Here is a 20093-nt window from a genome sequence, read left to right on the forward strand (position 1 = left end):
CATGTTTTGAATGGCTCCTGCTAAAACTAAACATCTGAATTTTTCATCTTCAGAATTATTTCAGTAATTAGATGCTAGAATTAAAATATAAGCATAAATTAAGGAAATACTTCAGGGTACATTGAACACATTCAATTACATTTTACTGTGTTTATTGTATCGCGTCCTGTGTGCAATACCAGTAACCATGCTCATGTCTTGGACATTCTCTCTTCTGCAGGACTCTGGCATTGATATTGGTGATGTTTCTGAGAGGAAAGCATTGAGGAAGAGGTTACAGTGCAAGACCTTCCGGTGGTACCTCGTCACTGTTTACCCTGAAATGAGGACTTACACAGACACTATTGCCTATGGAATGGTAAGGATCAAGCACACCCTTATTGTTGGAACATGCATGAAATATAGTGAAACTTGACAATTTCACAAATGTATGCCTAACCGACTCAGAGGAGGATACCAGTTGGTATCTGTTGCGGTACAGAGATTGGAACAAACAGCTGCCCACAATAAGTGGGAGCCGCAGGATGATGCTTACGTTCAGAAAGGCAGTCTCAGAATTCTTATTCAATTAGTGCCTTGACAAGTGGGGGCCTTCCCAAACAAAATTAGAATTATTCAATTCCTGGTTGCTACCATTTTTGTTCCTCGTGATGACCCTACTCAAAATGTTTCAATAGGGTTGAAATGTTGAAACTATACTAGTGGAATGATGTAATTTATGTTAATATTTACAATGTACTTTCATTTGAGTCTTTTTAAAAATATATTTGTAAATCAGCCCCTGCTACTGTACATATACTTGAATATGGCACCAGCGCACTTATCGTCACATTTATCACTATTCACTCCTCAATGCGCCGTTCTCATTGGAGAACCTTTGTTGGAATGCAATGTCTTAAAAGTCAACCATTGATAGATCCATTTGCCTTTTTCAAACAGATTTTACTTTTTATATATAACTTGCCATGGAGGTATAGTCTTATACTTCCTCCAAGGGTTGACCATTGTCTTCTTTGCTACAAGTAAACAAATGCCAATGATAAATCCAGGAGAAATATCACTGGTTACATTTTGGTCAAGCAATGTACATGGTGAGTCTTTAAAAGATGGACGCCTGCGCAGGAAATAACTATAACTATTACATATCATTGTGCCTGTGAAAAAGTGCAGAGCATTACCTCCTCCTATAAACAGTTTGATTCCCCCTTAGACAGAAGAAGTTTGCGCCATATTGGGGTCCGAGCTGAAGCTTCAACTCCTTAGGCTCCCTGACACGTTGCCTCTTTGGAATTTGACTCCACACAATCTCTGTGGCCATTTTCAAAGCATATATTTAAGTGGGATTTTTTTAAGGGGCTATCCCTCTTAGTGAGGTCTATTGTTATTTGAGCTGGAGCAGAATCTCCTACTGTTTCCCGCTACTCCAGAGTATTAGAAGTCATGTCAAGGCAAGGGAGAAAAATTACCGGAGAATTGGAAGCCAAAGCAGGAAAAGAAAAGCTTGTGAGAGATTAAATGAGAGATTCAAGAAAGGGATATAGAGTGCAAGAGAGACTGTGTATGAATGTGCATGTGGGGAAGGGCCCAAGATGCAGTGTGGATGTTACAGGAAAAGGTGTGCATGTGCATGCATGTGTGTGTTTGTGTGTGGAACAGTGGGTGCATTCCAGGCAGCTGTGGTCCTGACAGAAGGTCATAGCGTCCCTCACTGGAGAAAGAAGTAGAGTCCCTGGAATCAGGGGCGGTCTGTACAGGTAAGCGTGGTGGTGTGGGGCAGGAGGGGGGAGGGAGTCGACAGACAATGGAATAGGAATGAATAAATAAATAAATCCTATTCTGTCATCTGTCGACATCCAAACACCCCACCTTAATGCGCTTACCTGTATGGACCTCTGCTGATTCCATGGACTCTACTTTTTTCCCCAGCCAGGGACCCTATGACCTACTGTCAGCCTGGGGCTCTAACACTTCCCAGCAACTCAAAGACTGCCTACTGTCAGTCCACATCTGGAAGCTGTCAGAGCACTGCTGCTCAGACTGCTGCCTACCCCTGATTGTGCCTCTGTCACCTTCACTCTGTAGTCACTGTGAGAAGTTGGCCTGGCATATGACATCCACTATTCTAGTGGGCACCTTGCACCCGTCCAAACGACCCTCATTTATGGTAGGTTTAAGACAAACTTTATTGAAAGCTATCCTAGTGGTAGCTGTGGAGAGCAGCCTTCAGGCTAAGTCTTGAAGGAATGTAAAGCAGCTTGTTTTACCCGTCTATAATCTCTTGAATGAGCAAATGAAAGTACACCACACAAGGTATACCTATATATATAAAATATATGTATTTATTCTAAACACAATCCCTCTAGTCTCTTTATGAGGCTAGAGGCCAAAGTACAACACAAAAACTTTAAATAGCACACAGTAAATAGTACAGTATACGTTTTGCTCTAGGGGCCTCACAAACCATATACTAAAATAGAGGTATAAGAACCACGTGAGGGATGGAAGTGAGGCCTAGGGCCTGTGGAACTCCTTGGGCAACCAGGAACCACCCAAGGTAGGGACGCAGGAGACCCACGGGGGACGTGTGCAGTGTCTAAACACAGCCGTGAATCACCATTGACTTCTATGGAGGAAAAGCAAGTTACAATTTTAAAGATTAAGGACACTTCGGAGTGAACTACAATGGAACCCCTTTAGACTTAGACACTTCGAGAGTCAAGATCCATGGGAGCACTGAAGTACTTGTGTTACCTCACCCAGGGAAGCCAGGTGCATAGTTGTCCTTTGGTGTCAGGTTTTGTCGTCGATTTCAATGGAGAGCTGCGAAGAAGTGTTGCAGGCCACCAGAGGAGAAGTGTCCGGATGGATCCAAGGGTGGATCGGAGATCCGAAGACCCTGAAAGCAGAGGGGACAGAGTCTGGGTCACTAACCAGTGATCAGGATGGCGACATCAAGACGCCAGCCGATGTCGTGTGCTTTAAGATGAAGTAGATGAAGCTTGACTCTTCAGCCACGAGGACCAGGAGGCGTCGACGATGACCAGGGGCTGGTTTCGAGCTATCCCACAAAGGATGTTGAGTGCTGCAGCATCAGTATCTGGATTGGACACAAGAAGCCTTGGCAACAGCAACCCACACTAGATGACAAGATTGCCTTCGGTGCTGACCAGCAAGGTCTGAGAGACTCACCCTTTGGACGGGAGTCAGAGCACGTCTGGAGCAACCAGGAAATCTCAAGAAACAAAGGATTGTCCTTCAAGGTGAACCCACTAGCCAACGGACTAGGGATCGCGATGGAGCCTCTAGCTGCAGTGAAGAAAGTGGACTCACGGGACACTCAGTGTAAAACGTGCTCGGGCAGGGGCAACAAATAGCCCAAGGCACAACTTCGGGAAACTTTGGGAAGTAGGTGCAGTTGCAAAATTGCAGGATGTCCAGGAGTTCTGGTCCCACATTTCTCGTGATGCTGCGGGTCTCAGCTTTGCTGGGATCTCGTGTTGGCCTCAGAGAAATCTGGAAGTCTGTGTCCTGTGTCGTAGATTCTTCAGGATCCGTCGGGAGCCTCACAAATGCAGACTGGCAAGATGCTCTTAGGTGCCTGTTTGAACGTGGGGTCACTTCTTGATCCCAAGGGAGATTTCTTCTGTCTTTCAGTCGATATGGAATGTCGAAGGTCCAAGATTTCGTCTTCAGAGTTTCGTCCAGGGTAATCTAAAGTCCTATGGACTGGGTTCCTATACTTATACTAAGTTTAGAGGATGGACTAACTCTAGGGTCCCACCTATGATAGGACCTGGGGAGGGGGATGGTTACACCCCTACCCATTTGTCCAGTTTTGCTCCAGAGCTGGGGCAGAGTGCCCCAGCAACCGGTTTGAACTGGGAAATGCATGGAGCACCTTGTCTGCACCAGGCAGTGTCTCAAAAGCATTCCTGTCCAACTCGCACTCCTTGACTTGTTACCCTCCAATGCAGGTGGAATGGACCGACCACTTTGTCATCAACTTCTCCCTCCCTACCCTTATCAAAGAACGCTCCCAACCTGCTCCCCTCCCGTTATGGTGCAGGCAGTGGTACAAGGTGTCCGCTGACACTTTTAAAACTACTTTCGTACCCCCTGACTTTCTCCCCTCTGACTCCACTAGTTCGGCCCTGTCTAAATACAATGATGCCTTGATCACGGCGGTCAACCTAATTGCCCCTTTAAGACGCTGTAACCGGCGTTCTGACCGCAGGCAGGAACCATGGTACTCGGACTTACTGCGTGCGGAGAAAAAGGTCTGTAGGAAGTTGGAGAAATCCTGGAGAATCTCACGCAGTACGGCCGACAAAGATCGCTATGGCTCTGCCATGAGACTCTATCATAAAAACATCAGAGCTGCCCGTAAATCCCACATTGTCTCCCAATTGTCTGAGGCTGGCAATGATTCAAAACTACTGTACCAGGTTCTCAGCACATTTACCAAGCCCGTCGCCTGTGACAGTCCCGAAATGCTGACCCAAAAACTGTGTGAAGATACTGCTGGGTTCTTTACCGATAAAATCGATTCTATTTATCAAAACATCTCCCTAGCAAGCCCTCCCATTGAGGAAATGGTCCCTTCCTCTAGCCTCCAGCCCGGAACAATCGGTGCTGTTTCTGTTACGCTGTCCTCCATTCCCGAGATCAGCTCAGACCAAGTCAACACCCTGATTGGGACTATTAAATCAGGCAGCCCAGTGGACCCTGTACCTGCCCGTATCATGCACCTCATTGGGAGCGTCCTCAGTCCCTCCATTCAGATGGTGATCAACCGCTCCCTCTCTGAGGGACTGGTCCCCCGGGAGTTGAAAGAGGCCATGGTCAAGCCCATTAGGAAAAATACCTCCGCCCCCTGGTCAGATATGACAAATCTGAGGCCAATCTCCCTCTTGCCGTTCATCAGCAAATTGATGGAGAAGCATGTGAATCACCACCTTTCCAGCTTCATTGAGCTAACCGGCAGTCTGGACCACTCTCAGTTGGGGTTCAGGCCTAGGTATAGCACCGAAACGGCTCTTCTTTCCGTCACAGATGCTATACGCCTGTCCCTGGACAGAGGGATGTCAGTGGTGTTGGTGCTGTTGGACTTGTCCGCAGCATTCGACACCATATCCCACGCCATCCTCCTTACCAGATTAAAGGAGATTGGTATTGATAGATCTGCCTTGGCGTGGTTCACCAGCTTTCTCTCCGAGCGTACCCAGAAAGTGAATATGGGCTCTTTCAGCTCCCCCTCGGCCAGCATCACCAGAGGAGTCCCGCAGGGCTCCTGTCTTAGCCCTACGTTGTTTAACGTATATGTCTCCCCTTTGGCTAATATTATGAGGTCCTTCGGGTTTATGCCCATCTCTTACGCTGACGACACGCAGCTGCTGTTCACTTTTAAAAACTTTACTCCGGAGATAAGACAATCTTTCTCCAACGGCATGACTGCGACCGCCAGCTGGATGGCCACGAACTTTCTCCAGTGCAATGTGGGAAAGTCCGAGGTCATGTTATTCGGAGAGGCAAAAATCCTGTGGACCCCTGACTGGTGGCCCTCCAGTCTGGGTCAGGCCCCTTCCCCTAAACAGGTGGTGAAAAACCTGGGGGTTCGTCTAGATCACGACCTCACCCTTGCCCATCATGCTAGCACCACGGCGGGATCTTGCTTCCACATTATAAGCCTCCTTCGGAAGGTGTTCCCCCTCCTACCAGACAATACAAGAAAGACCTTGGTCCAGGCCCTCGTTCTGAGCCGCCTGGACTACTGTAATGGCCTTCTCTTGGCAGCTAACGAAGGAGTGCTTAATAAACTTCAGGTGGTTCAGAACACCGCGGCCCGCCTGGTGACCAATGCCCCCCCAAGAACTCCATCTTTGCCCCTTCTCAAGGCCCTCCACTGGCTTCCCATCCGGAAACGGGTGGAATTTAAGATTTGCTGTGTGGTACACAAGAGTCTCCACAACCTCGGTCCACACTATCTGGCCGAGAAATTTGTATACCACCGCCCCTGCCGCAATCTTAGGTCCAGCAACCAGCTATTACTCCAGGTTCCTAGACATTACAAGACCAGACAGGGAGGGCGTGCCCTTTCCATTATGGGCCCGCGCCTATGGAACAATCTCCCCCTTTCCCTCAGAGAGTGCCCGAGCCATCTAGCTTTTAGGAAACGCCTAAAGACAACCCTATTCTAGTTGGTGCGCTGCCCGTCCTGTTCTTCACAGCACCGCGCGGAGATACACCTTCGGGTGTGATGCCGGCGCGTTACAAGCCCATAAATAAATAATAATAATAACCCACCCTGCCCCATTACACTAAAGCCTGTCTGGGGAAGTGCTGGCACCTCCCTGGACAGGAAACTTATTTTCCAGGCCAGAGCTGGCGGAGGAGTAGTATTCCAAAGTGTTTGACACCAAACACGACATGTTTTGATAAAGCCAAACCAAAGTTAGCATTAACCGCATGCGCGCTAGCGGGTTTTCCCGCTGCGCGCTGAAAATTTAAAAAACCCGCGTTACGTGACAAAGCCAGCTCGTCATGCGCGCAGCGCAGGTAACGTCCATGACGAGCTGGCTTTGTCACCAGCATCGAAGGGGTTTACCGCAAGGATTATAATGCACTTAAGAGTATATGGTATGGCCATATCACAGAACAGCTATAAGGAAGGGATTCTGAAAGCTGCAGAGGGGCTCAACTCATGCTAGGGCACCCTCTCACATAAAACCAAGCACTCTACCTTCAGGATTGTCAAGGCCTACCATAGGAGTGACTTATAGGTTAATATGTGTCTGTTTTAAATGGTGGATATAGGTATACTATATCCCAGTAAGGGGTGCTTACACCACCTTACCCAGGCTGCAAGTGCAGACCTGTGGTGGCATTTTAGAAGGCTTCCCAGGGGTGGCATAATACATGCTTCAGCCCCTAGTAGGCCTTTGGGGTACCTCTGCCCTTGGTACCTAAGGTACCATATACTAGGGGTTCACAAGGTAACTCAGTAACCAATCTGGTAGGTACCTAATGTTCATGGAATCAATTTAGAGAGAGAACAGCTAGGCTGTGGCCCTGATTAGCAGGGCAACAGCCAGACTAAAGTCGAAAAACCAGTGAAACACAGCAAAAAGTGGGGGTAATCATAGGAAGCAGACCCTACTCTCATACATTCACACAACTGGAATTTCTCTCCATCGCCTGACACAAGTGAACCCGTTTCACAGCATAAATCACAATTATGTCATATGTTTACTGGCAACAATGCACAGAGCTGGATATATGGGCTGCCTATGTCATGTGAATGAACACAGAGGTGCTATGAAGTGCTACTGGTAATAGTAGCCTTTTATGATGGAAACTGTCTAACACAATTATAAATGTCAACCATTTTAGATATTCCTGATAATAAAAGACTCAAGGGTTGTACATATGACTAGAAAGGCCAATCTCCCAAAGATAAAGATTTCCTCTTTGAGGCAAATGTCATTTCCACAACTTTATATCCGCTTTCTCCTTCTTTTTTAAGTTCAAAAGAAGTTTATTAATCATAATATATAAGGTAGCATAAATATTACAGCAAAAAGAATTATGTGGAAAAAACGGGGAGGGAAGGGGAAGCAAGGGAAGAAAATCAGAGTAAACTTTATAATGAAGGAAACAGCAACAAACTAATCATGGGCATGAATGAGTAAAAATAAAGAACAAAATGATTAAGCAATAAAGCAAATACAAAGGAGGATATGCAGGTAATAATGTTGAAGAAGAAAGGAAATGACAAGGGCATCAGGGGGGTTTAGAGACTTCCTGCTGAGCAGGTCGTGGACGGAATGAACGAGTCTTACAATTATATAAATACATCGTAACAGGAAGGTAAAGATTTGTACGTTTGGCTGCTAACTGGGCAGGGAAAACAAAAGCAGTATCAAGCCTATGATTATGACACACATTATACCACCATGCTTTGAAAGAAATGGCAGAAGAAGTTTTCAAATTAATAGTAATCTGTTGAAACGCAACAGCCAAAAGCAAATCAACAATACGAACATGAAGATCAGTCCCATCTCAACAAGGGGAAAGACTACCTAAAAAGAGATGGGTGGGAGACAAGGGAATGTGGGTATGGAAAATGACATTAATTTGAGGACAAACCAGAAAGTATGTACATGCTTGCATAGAAATAACATATGAAACAAGGTAGCATTAGGTGAGGAGCAAGACCAACAAACATCTAGAGTGGTAGGGAATCGGTTGTTGAGGGTAAAAGGAGTGTGGAGCAATCGATTATAAATGAAGAACATGGATTGCGTTAATGACGCCACTCTTGATGATTTACGGACCTTTATCCAAATCTTGTCCCAGAAGGAAACTGACCATGATGTGGAAAGGTTGTGTTCCCACTGCTCCTCCACCTTAGATTTAGGCCTAGGAAGGGTATGAGCATGGAGGTGCTTGTAGAGAATAGAAGCTTTAGGGATAGTTCGTAGGGTGGAGTGAAGTCGGAGAGTAAGGTCAGGAGAAGTAGGAGGTAATGATGTCTGTATGAGTTGAGTGTAAACCTCCATTACCGCTGTTTTAAGTAAGAGGTATTTGGGAGCAAAGGATGAGGGTAAATCAAAGGTAGAACATAAGGTGTGAAAAGGCAAAAAGGTGGAATGTGAAAAAAGTTGTGAAATCCAGAGCAATCCCTTAGACCTCCAAGACCTCCAATTGAAGGGTTTACGATGGATTAAAAGGTATTTGTTATGCCAAATAATGGATGAGAGAAAATCAGCAACAGGCGCAGGAGGGGGAGGATTAGAGGATAAGAGGAGTTTGACAGTGAATTTATGAATGGGAGTAGGAATTGAGGAGGGTTTGCGAGAAAAAGAAATGTACTCAGCAAAGGAGAAGGGGGAAGAAAGAGGCGCTCAACCTTAGTCCAGAGAGGGCATGGGGAAACAGAGTCCTGCAACCAAAAGGAGGCCTGACGTGATAAAAAGGCCTTCTGGTATGCTGGGAAGTCCAGAAAATTAACTCTGCCTTCAGAAGCAGGGCGAATGAGCCTGGCAAGGGACATTCTGGGTTTTTTGTTATGCCATAAGAAGGAGGATAAGATTGAATTGATTTTCTTAAAAAATTTAGCTGGGATTGGGACAGGGATATTAGAGATTGGGTATAAAATAATGGGGGATAAATCATATTAATTGTGTCCAACCGACCCCACCAAGACAAGTAGAGAGGGTGCCACCTAGCTGTAAGGTCAGTTATTTTCTGAGTGCATTTAGTCATGCATAGGGAGACGGTGTTTGATATGGAAAGGGTGATGTGCAATCCTAAATATTTAATATGGGAGGGACTCCAAGCAAAATTGGAGGCAGTGAAATCAGGTTTAAAGGTAAACTTTGTAAGGGGTAAAATCTCACACTTATCATTGATAACCAGAAATTGAGGAATAGTTCCGCACTTCCTCTAAGAAAACAGGGATGGAGATAGTGGGATTCGAAATGAAAAGTAAAATATCACAGGCGTATGCCGCGAGTTTAATCGAAGACTCCGCAGTTTGAAAGCCATGAATGTTAGGATTCTGGCGGAGTTTGGAAAGATTGAAAAGAAAAGGCGAAAGGGGGCATCCTTGACGGACTCCTCTACCAAGGTCAAAATAGGAGGAGATTTGACCATTTGCAAATACTGCGGCCCGTAGATGAGAGTACAACAATGAAACTAGGGAAATAAATTTAGGGCCAAAGCCAAACCATCCAAGAGGGTGAAAGAGGTAGGGCCATTCGACCCTATCAAATGCCTTCTCGGCATCCAGGGCTATTGCTGCAAGAGAATGTTGGAGATGAGACGATTTCGACAAAATATTAAATAAAAGTCTGGTGTTGTCGGTAATGTAACGACCTTTGACAAAACCAGATTGCTCTTCACCTAAGAGATCAGAGAGTAGATGATATAACCTGATCGCCAATGACATAGCGAAAAGCTTATAGTCAATATTGACGAGGGAAATGGGCCTTTAATTCTTGCAATACTGCACATCTTTTCCGGGCTTGGGTATTAAACAAATGTGTGCGTCGGAAAAGGTCCCTGAGGAGGCACCTGATTCAACAAAAGTATTGAGAAGGGAGTGTAATTTGGGAATCAAGATTTTGGAAAAATGAAGGTAGAACTCAACGGTAAAACCATCTGGTCCAGGGGCTTTATTGAGTTTGACATGCTGGAGCGCATTGAGCAGTTCTTTCTGTGAGATATCAATTTCCAAAGAGGAGAGATCAAGATGGAAATGTGCAGGTTTTTGGATGGTCGAAAAGAAATGTGTGAGAGAGGGAAGAGAGGGTTGAGTGTCAGAGGTGTAAAGGGTCTCATAAAAGCGGAAAAAAGTGGCAAGGCTAGCGGCATCTTTGTGCTGTAAGTGGGCATTGGTATCAAAAACAGATTCAATATTAATCTTGTTATGCTTAACCTTTAAATAATTGGCAAGGATTTTACCAGCTTTTTTCCTACCACCATAGAACTTAGCGCTTTATTTTAACAAATATAAGGAAGCATCTTCAGCAGACTTTTCATTACATTTATTCTAAGCCGTGACCAGAGCTGTCAGACTATCTTGGTAATGCAACGTAAAATAGGCGTGTTCCAATCGTTTAATGTCATGGAGGAGGCTTTTAGTGAAATGTCGAGCAGCCCTGCATATCTTTGCGACGAATCCGGTAATGAAGTCGCGTGCAGCTGCTTTGAAAGCGTCCCATACGGTGTGTTTTGAAATGGGTGGAACATCATTTAACAAAAAAAAAATCATCAAAAAAGGCAGTGAAGGAAGTGGAGTACTTGGGATCCAAGAGGAGAGCATTATTAAAACGCCATCTCCTGGGTCCATCAATCTTTGGAATCACATCAAGGCTCACCACAACCGGGGCATGATCCGAGAGTAAAACCGGACCTATTTCAGCTGTAGTAAGTGTTTGAGCTAGATTATGGGATACAAAAATATAGTCAATTCGTGAGTGAGATCAGTGAAGCGGAGAGTAAAAGGTAAACTCCCGCAGGGACGGATTACAAAGACGCCAAGAATCAACAAGCTTATGTTGAGAAATGACTTGAGAAAACAGTTTGTGTGTTTTAGTGGGGATATAAGTGACCTTAGAGTTTCTGTCTATAAACGGATCCAGGGGCTGGTTACAGTCCCCAGCAAGGATAAAATTATCATCCATGAATTGGGTGATACGTGAAGAAAATTCAGCCCAAAAAAGAGGTTCACCATTGGTGGGCCCATAGACATTAAGAAGAGAGATTGGAACACCTCTAAGTGATAGTCTGACATTTGTCCAATTACCGTTAGTATCGGACTCTTGGGAAATAACTGTGAAAGGGAGTGATCTGCGGCATAGGATTGCAACACCATTACATTTACCATCACCTTGCGAATAAAAGACCTCACCTACCCAACCTCTTCTGAGCTTAGCAGACTCAACATCAGAAAGATGAGTTTCTTGGAGAAATGCAATATCAACATTCAATTTGGCAAGGTGTTTAAAAATGCGTTGACACTTAATTGGGGAATTTATACCCTTGACATTCCATGAAAGTATGTTCAAGGACATTACAGATACAATATTTCAAAAGTTACAAAGTGGATAGAGCAGAAATATCGACCCATGAATAAGAAGAAATAAAAAGAAAAAAATATGAAGTGAAGAGTAAAAAGAAAAAAGAAGAAAGGAGGAAACGAACTAAAGTGCGATAATGTGCAGAAAGAAAAAATAAAGGAGAGAATGGAAATAAATGTAGTAGGGTCAGATAAAAAAGAGAGAGGATGTAAAGATAGATATAAATAGATCTTAAGGTAAAAATGATATGATGTCCGCACAACCAAATGAATCTAAGCGTACAAGGAATGAGAAAAAACAAAAGAAGAGGGAGATATAAAAGAGAGGGTAAATATAAAATAAAGGAGAGGGAAGGGGAAAAAAAAGAAAAGAGCAGTAGTAATAAGAGAGTGTGCAGGTTGAGAGAAGAAGAAAAAAGTAATAAATAAAAGTAATTGGAAAGAGATCAAATGGAAAAGTGAGAAGGCATAAAAATGAATACAACCTGAAAAAAAGAAGTTATCTTTACAATTGAGGCATGGAAACTGAAACAAGAGGGGAATGGTAAAAAACAAAGAAAAAGAAAGGAGAAAAAAACAAAAACATACCTATAAAGAGAGAAGATGAGAAGGAAACAAGGGGAGGAGGGACCACGTGGGTAAGGCAGCGCAACCAAGCGCAGCCGGGCAGGGATTCAGGGAGACATCACCAGACAAGGAAGGATTCCTATGGAGACCAAGAGGGAAAAACGAGAAGAAGTTACAATCATTGGTGCAACGAAGACTATGAAGCAGCCAATAACAATATAACATAGTGGAGGTAACAATCAAACAAGTAAGACACTATAAACTAGAAACTGTGACTAAATACAAGAACATTGAAAAGACATGCAAACTCCATCTCAGCCAGGACATGAAGAGGAAGGGCCAGAGGCGTCCATAGCGGAAGTCTTATGCGCGTTAATGAAGTTCTGTAGTTGAATTGGATCTTCATAGGAGGTCGTTCTGTTGTTGTAGGTGACTTTAAACAGGCAAGGATGATACAGGCCATAGCGAGCACCCATGGAGCGAAGAACATCTCTCATGCCCAAAAAAGCCTTCCTACGATTCGAAGTTGCCTTGGCATAGTCCTGGGCGAAGAACGAAGAGGAGCCGGACATGCTAATTTGGGGATGGCTTTAGCAGCTGCTAGAACTTCAGAAGGTCAGTATACTCCAGGAAGTAAAGAATGACGCCTCTTGGTCACTGTGACATGGACCCGGAGGTAGACAGACGGCCAAGACGATAAGCACACTGGATGTTAAGAACCGTGCCTTCTGGCAAATGAAGCAATTTGGGGAGGAAAGATTTGAAGATGGCAGGCGGGTCCGAACCCTCAAGACCTTCTGCCAAGCCGTAAATGCGAAGATTATTCCGCCTGCTTCTGTTTTCCAATTCCTCCACCTGCCTCTGTAAAGTGCCCACCTCCGAGGATAAATGAGAAACTGTGGTGTGAGTTTCTTGAAAAGATGCAACATACTGTTCTACTGAGGAAACTCTTGTTTAGATTTGTGACCAGTTGTCCGTAAGAATTTGAAGTTTGGCATTGGTTTCTTCCATAAAAGGACGCAATGTCCTGATTTCCTCCAGAAAAGGGCGAAAGGATCTTATCTCTTCAAGCAAAAGTTCCATAGAGACAGGTGTAGATTGCTTAGGTGGCGAAGAGCGGTCCTTTTTTAGTCATTTAACTTTAGTTTTCCCCGGTGCTGGCTGAGAAGATTCCATGGCTGCTTCCGAGCCAGATGTGGCAAGAGAGTCCTACTATTTAGAAAGGGCAGAAAATAGTTTGGAGTTTTTCACAAAGGCCACTTTCGTTGTCGTTTTAGAGGGTAAGCGTGACATAGACTTAAGAGGTCCCATAAAGAAGCAACTGGAAAGAAAGAACTACGCAGCGTACTTCGTCAATGCAGTAAAACAGAAAATGCCACCCAGGGAGTCAAGAACAGCGAAGAACGTCTCTGAAGAGAGAAGAAGATTCTGATGACGATGAGGTAAATCAATTGATATAAAGTCCAAGATATTAACCAAATGCTGTATTAATGTAAGTCAGGAACAGTGAAGGCATCAGGTACGGTTTTTAAGAAGCAGAACATCAAGGCCACTGGAGATTAAAACCAGCAACTGGCCGAGTAGGATTCAATTGAAGGCAGGAGTATAGCCACAGACGAGATGAGAGGAGTTGAGGAACCTCGGCTGTTGGAAACCGAAAGACCTCCAGGTCAGGGTGCAAAAATAAAGGGGTCGTAATTGCACAAAAGAGGGCAACTCTCGTCCAAGGACATCACCTAAGGAACGACCCAAATAAAAATGCAGCAACTTGTAGAGATCAGGCAAACCTAACAGGATCACCAACAAGCCATGGATTATAAGGCAGAGTATAACTATTAATGAATAAAATATCCATCCAAGTGAAAGCTGCCTAAGTAACCAAGGTAAGAAAAAAAAACCTCATGAAGTGCTGGAAACAACCACTGAGCTGACGTGCCGCACAAACACGATGCAAAAATGGTGCCAAGAACATACTATCCCAGTGAAACGAAGGCATAATATGGGGAGATGTAAAGAGCAAGCCAATATCCGAAGAAATGGGAAAGCACCATCAGGGTTTAGCGTGGAGAACACGGTGCACCAGGATTCACAAAATGGCGGCTGTGGTAAAAAGAAACTGAGACAGTAACACTCACTTGAAAGTGCGTTTTCTGAAGAGATGAAAATAGGCTTCAGCGGCACTACAGCAGCAGGAACGAGCCGATAACGGCATCTGCTGTCAAAGGGGTGTTTAATTGAAGATGAGCATAATCCACGAAGGGAGCGCCGCACATCCGGTCAGCTAAGATGGCGGCCGCAACTGCGGAGGAGGTCGTCCGACTCGCCTCGACAACATACGCCGTTTCCGACGACAACAGAGGTGTCTCGGGGGTCACAGGGCGAAATGTTTGATATAATAGTGGGTGAAAGTGAAAACATATTTTAGTAATACTGTTACAAAACATGCCGAGTAATTTTCCTTTTACTTGCTGTATAATGTTGTTAACTGTGCCACATAATTTGGTCCTCCGCTGCTAGCTAATTCCAGTGGACCTGGGTATAACCAAATACCACTGCAATTATGAGAGTATGCTGCTGCAGATGTTTGGCCGATGTTTGGCAAAGATTTATTAATCACCCCTCAATTGCTGTACTCATGTGTTCAGTGCTAATAATGACTGAAACTTTTGACCAGACAACATTAATGTAGGTTGAAAGTACAAAATAGTGTGACATAATGTATCATATTTTACGTTTTCTAGCCACACAGTTATATTTGGTCCTCCACTGCCACATGATGTGTTTTAGCAAGAAGCCAGCATGGTCAGCAATAGGTGTGAAGTCCATGGCGAATAGTAATACAGTCAGGGTGCAGTACCAACATGGTTTTAAGCTGTGAACTTTGAGTAAGGTTATAGATGGTGTGACAGCTGATGATTGCTTGAATGAGGACTTTATAATAGATGCTGGTTACAAGCTGATTAAATGATGCTGGTTTCTCGAATTGGGATGCTTGTTACGGAATGCTTGATGGATGCTGTAACCAGAATGTGGATTGTCTGACAGATGTTGGTTACTTGAATAGAGTTTACCTGATGGATGCTAATTACGAGGTGTATGAAGGATGCTGGTTACCCAAGTGATGACTGCATGACGGACCCTGATTGTCTGAATGGGGATTGTGTGAAGCGTGGAACCCATGGTGAACAGTAATACATTCAGGGTTGAGTACATACTTGAGGTTCAGCTGTGGACTTTGAGTAAGGTTATATAGATTGTGTGACAGATGCTGATTTCTTGAATGAGGACACTATGATGGATGCTGGTTAGAAACTGAGTGAATTATGATGGTTTCTTGAATGGGATTTGCATGACTGCTGCTTGTTACGAAATGCATGATGAATGCTGATTATCAGAATGGGGATTACCTGATGGATGCTGGTTACGGATTACATGATGGATGCTGGTTACCTGAATGATGGCTGCATGATGCCGATGATTGTATGAATGGTGATTGTGTGAAACATAATAGTTGCCTTAATTGCAACTATGTGATGGTTATCGAATGTCAAAATGAGTATATCATGATGGATGCTTGTTGTGCAAATGGAGATATCATGATGGATGCTGGTTGCTTAAAATGGGGATATCATGACTGATGCTGGTTGCCCCAAAAGGGATTGTGTGACAGACTATGGTTGCCAGATTGAGGGATTGCATGTCAGACGCTTGTTGCATAACTGGGGATTTCATGCAATGTTCAAAGCACTCCAAACCAACTTCAACAGTGTTTCTGCAGCCCCTAACCTTCAACAGAGCTCTGGTTGGAAAAACAATGCTTCACTGTAAATCATTCAACATGCAGGTCATGAAGTGCCAGGTATGGCCAGAGTCAAATCTCTAGGTCGTAATGTTGTTGACGCTCCTTAGACTAAAGGTCTTATTATGACTTTGGCGGTCTTGTAGCAGGTCTGCTACGCTGCCGCCCTGTTCCGAGACCACCAAAGCCATTAAAGACAACCCACCAGAGTATGACTTATTTTTACCTGAACAGGCAGTTCTTTGGTGGACCCACTGCAATGCCATTTGAAAATGGCAGCGCTATGGGGGTGTTAAAGGTAATTTTTGTAGGCCATGAACTGTTAAGTCCATGCCCTGTAGGAACTCTGGTGTATGCACAAGGGGGCACAACATGTGCCTCCTTGCATGCACCCCATGGAAATGCGGTGTTGAGGAAATTCGTCATATGCTTGGCATGGCCGCAGCAGCCTACCAAGCCAAGAAAATTGACTACTTGGATCTTACAGTTAAAACCTTAGATGGAGAATTATACACCACATTGTTCCGAAAACCCACAGAACGTAACACTCTGCTCCAATACATCAGCTCACACCCTAGAGCCTAGGGACGGCCTCCCCTATGGACAATTCATAAGGACTCACCGTAATGGCAACTTCAAAGAGAAATTATTTAAGGAATCAGAAGCACTCTCCAAGAAACTATTTGACAGGGGCTACACAAGACGCCTTATAAAAGGTTCACCCAAGCGTGCTTGGTATTCCCACATAGAATTCCTGCTACAACCTAAACAAGTCACACCAATATCTTGAATCACATATGTCACCACCTTCTGTCCCATCAGTAACAAATTGACCAAAGTGATCAAAAATCATTGATATGTGCTTACAGGGGTTAATATCACTTGCAAAACCCCTTTTTCTACTTCAAAATAGGGTGCAATATCAGAGACCATCTAGTGAGAGCACATAAACCTACACGTCCTGAGACCACTATTCAATCGTATCTGGGTCCCCGCCACCCAGTCCAGTGCCATTCTAAATGTAGCAACTGCTTGGCCTTTGTTCCTACCACAAATACAAAACTCTTTGAATATGGCAACATTAAACACACCCTTGATTTTTGCTCCAATTGCAATTCGAGTAATTTCATTTACTGTATTCTTTGTCCGTGCACTTGCAAGAATATCTCAACACAAGAGCAGAATTCATTGCAGAGTCATCACAGCCCATCTGGTGGAACACTTCTTAGGAAAAGGACATTCTGAAAATGACTTCACGTGGCAAGTAATTTACGTTTTCGAATCCACAGCCCAGAGGCCAACACCCAGCAGATCCTGAAAAGACTGCAATGCAAATGGATTTTCAACTGCCAATCTATTAAATTTTGTTTTGAACACACAAGAGGAGTGGAAAGCAATTCTGTGAATCCTTTTCCTTCACTCCCAAACCATAATGTATATACACATTATGCACCTTAGAATGTATCAGTATGTGCAAGATTGGAATCTTTTTTTACGTCGAACTCCCTGTTAACTAAAGTTAAAATTGAAAGACTCCCCAGGATCATCTCCGATCACAATCCTCTGATTGTAACTTTGAATATGGTAGCAACTAATGGTCCGGGTCGAGTGTGGACTTTTGAGAAGGGGTTGTTGAAAGATGATGCCTACATTTTGCATATGACTCAATGGATAAAGAACTTTTTGAACATTAACAGGGAGAGTAGGGCGACAGGGATCGTATGGGACGTTTTTAGGCGGCTATCCGGGGGGAGACTATTAGCTTTAGCGCATTTAAACGGAAGCAGGAAAAACAAAAGGAGTTCGAATTAGTTAAGGTGGTGTCAGAGGCAGAGGAAGAACTAACTCAGAATGTGATAGCTGGGGTACCATTAGACCAGGTGCTTATCAAAGTAGCTAAGGCAAAAATGGCAGCAGAGGAAAGCATTGCCAACAAGGCCGCTAAAATTTATCTGGCAAATAGAGAGAGGTGCTACGAGTTTAACAAATCTGTTGGGCGCACCCTAGCGATCCGCACCAGACAAAATGTATCTACGGGGGAAGTGAGGGAAATTGTAGATGCCGCTGGGAGTATATTCTCAGAGCATGAAAGGATAGGAGAAGTTTTTAGACAATTCTATATTGCACTGGATGATGAAGAGCATGTAAAGGACCCCGCTAATATATGAGAATATTTGCAGGATATCCTGGTATCTGTATTATCAGAGGAAGAAGCCAGGAGATTAGTGGCACACCTGGACCCGTAATATATTATGGCTGCTTTATCGAGCCTCCCCTCTGGTAAGGCTGCAGGGCCTGACCAAATTCCAATTGAATTTTTTAAAACTTTATGGGATGTAATTAGTCAAGATCTGATTATTACAATGCAGCAGGCGCAGACAAGGGTATCTTTTCCGTCTTCCTGGGCAGGGGCGGACATTGTGTTAATTTAAAAAAAAGGGCAAACTACCTAAAGAACCCGGCTCATATAGGCCAATTACGCTCATGAACGTAGATACAAAGATTTATTCGAAGGCTTTAGCACTGAGGGTGGCGAGAATAATAGATACACTGGTGAGCATTAATCAGCACGGTTTTATCCCAGGAAGAGGTACCACGAACCATACCTGCAAGGTTATAACCCTATTTGATTCCTCAGAAGTCTCAGGAGATCCAATGACAGTGATGTTGCTAGATGCTGAGAAAGCTTTTGACCGGGTCTCCTGGGACTTCTTGTGGTTTATTTTAAGGAGGGCTGGCTTTGGGGGAGGCTTTGTTAAAGCATTGCAAGTACTATACACAGCCCGACTGCTCCTATACGGGTAAATGCCGGATACACGCTCCCATTTCAGATAAGGAGGGGAACACGGCAGGGGTGCCCATGTTCCCCACTCCTGTTTGTTATGTACATGGACCCCTTTATACGGCGTATGGACCTAAATGATAGTATCTGCCCATTAGACACCCATAGGGGGCGGTGCAAAATTCTGGCCTACGCAGACGACGTTGCAGTCGTCACCCCAGCCCCCACAGAAGCTATAAGACAGTTTGAGGTGAAAGCATTACGGTTTGGCCAGGTCTCAGGATACGCTCTGAATGCTTTTAAGACGCAGATCATTAAGAATAGCAAAGTGGAGTGTGTAGATCCGCGGGTGGTCCAAAGGGGAGAATATCTAGGAGTAACGATAACGACTGAATTGGATAGTTTAGTGGAGGCAAATATAACACCAGTGATAAATAAGGCTAAAAAGGACCTAGATAGATTTCGCAATTTGCACCTCTCTAAGTATGACGTACCAATATCATTAAGATGATCCTACTCCTAAAACTGCTTTATTTATTTAGGGCCATCCCATTACTGTTCAAGGCAAAATGGTTCATGGTGTTAGAACAAATGATAAATAGATTTGTGTGGGCACATGGTAAGACCAGAAGAGCGATGAGATTTATGGCACTTCCTAGGGACAGAGGCAGGTGGGCTCTACCTGATTTAAGGCTGTACTATTGGGCTGCTGCCCTACAATATATGACTGGCTTATTAGGGGAGGTGAGTTGGAAGGACAGGACGAGACAGGAACATTAGCCATCTACGCTCTGGTTTTAGGTTCGGACGCGGAGAACTTATTTTTGAAATTTGATGATCCCAGCTATTTTAAAGGGGCCAAATTTAAAACAGTGATAGCAGCACATAGCATATGGAAGGCGTTTATGAAAAAGTTTGGACTAGGGAGATATAACGCATACACAAGGTTGAGTAATAATTGTACACTACCTGGGGATATATTTGCAGATGCTGTTTTTACAGAATGGGGAAGACATGGGATAATCAAGATGGGAGATATCATGGGGTCACAGGGAATGATGCAATTCACTGGTATTCAGGCAATATATGGTTTAAAATCAAGACACTTTTAAACATTTTTACAAATCAGAAGTTTTATGTTGCCATCAATGGTTAGCCAAACTGCTGTCAGCTTATATTGTTGAAAAAGCAATATATGCTAGGAGAGGCAAAAAGGGGAAACAATTGGGAATACAAATATGGGAACCCATACAAAGCTGGAAGGAAGGAGATCCCAACTAGTATCCAGTTAAATAATCATGAGAGAATCATTATGTATGTATAGTACCCTGGGTCTAGGTTTTCTCCTTTGTTTTTTTAAACTG

At 44.1% G+C, this 20093-nt stretch overlaps 1 protein-coding gene across 1 annotated transcript in view; it reads left to right on the plus strand.

Annotated features, from left to right (window-relative positions):
* Positions 1–20093, plus strand: part of GALNT18 (polypeptide N-acetylgalactosaminyltransferase 18) — a 1615994-nt gene that overhangs the window by 1308707 nt on the left and 287194 nt on the right. Inside the window, exon 8 of the mRNA XM_086955949.1 lies at positions 221–358. Coding sequence (XP_086812075.1) covers positions 221–358 — 138 coding nt within the window. The remainder of the gene's footprint in view (positions 1–220; positions 359–20093) is intronic.

This window comes from Lissotriton vulgaris, chromosome 2_1, assembly GCF_964263255.1.
Source record: "Lissotriton vulgaris chromosome 2_1, aLisVul1.2, whole genome shotgun sequence".
NCBI classification, from domain to species: Eukaryota; Metazoa; Chordata; class Amphibia; order Caudata; family Salamandridae; genus Lissotriton; species Lissotriton vulgaris.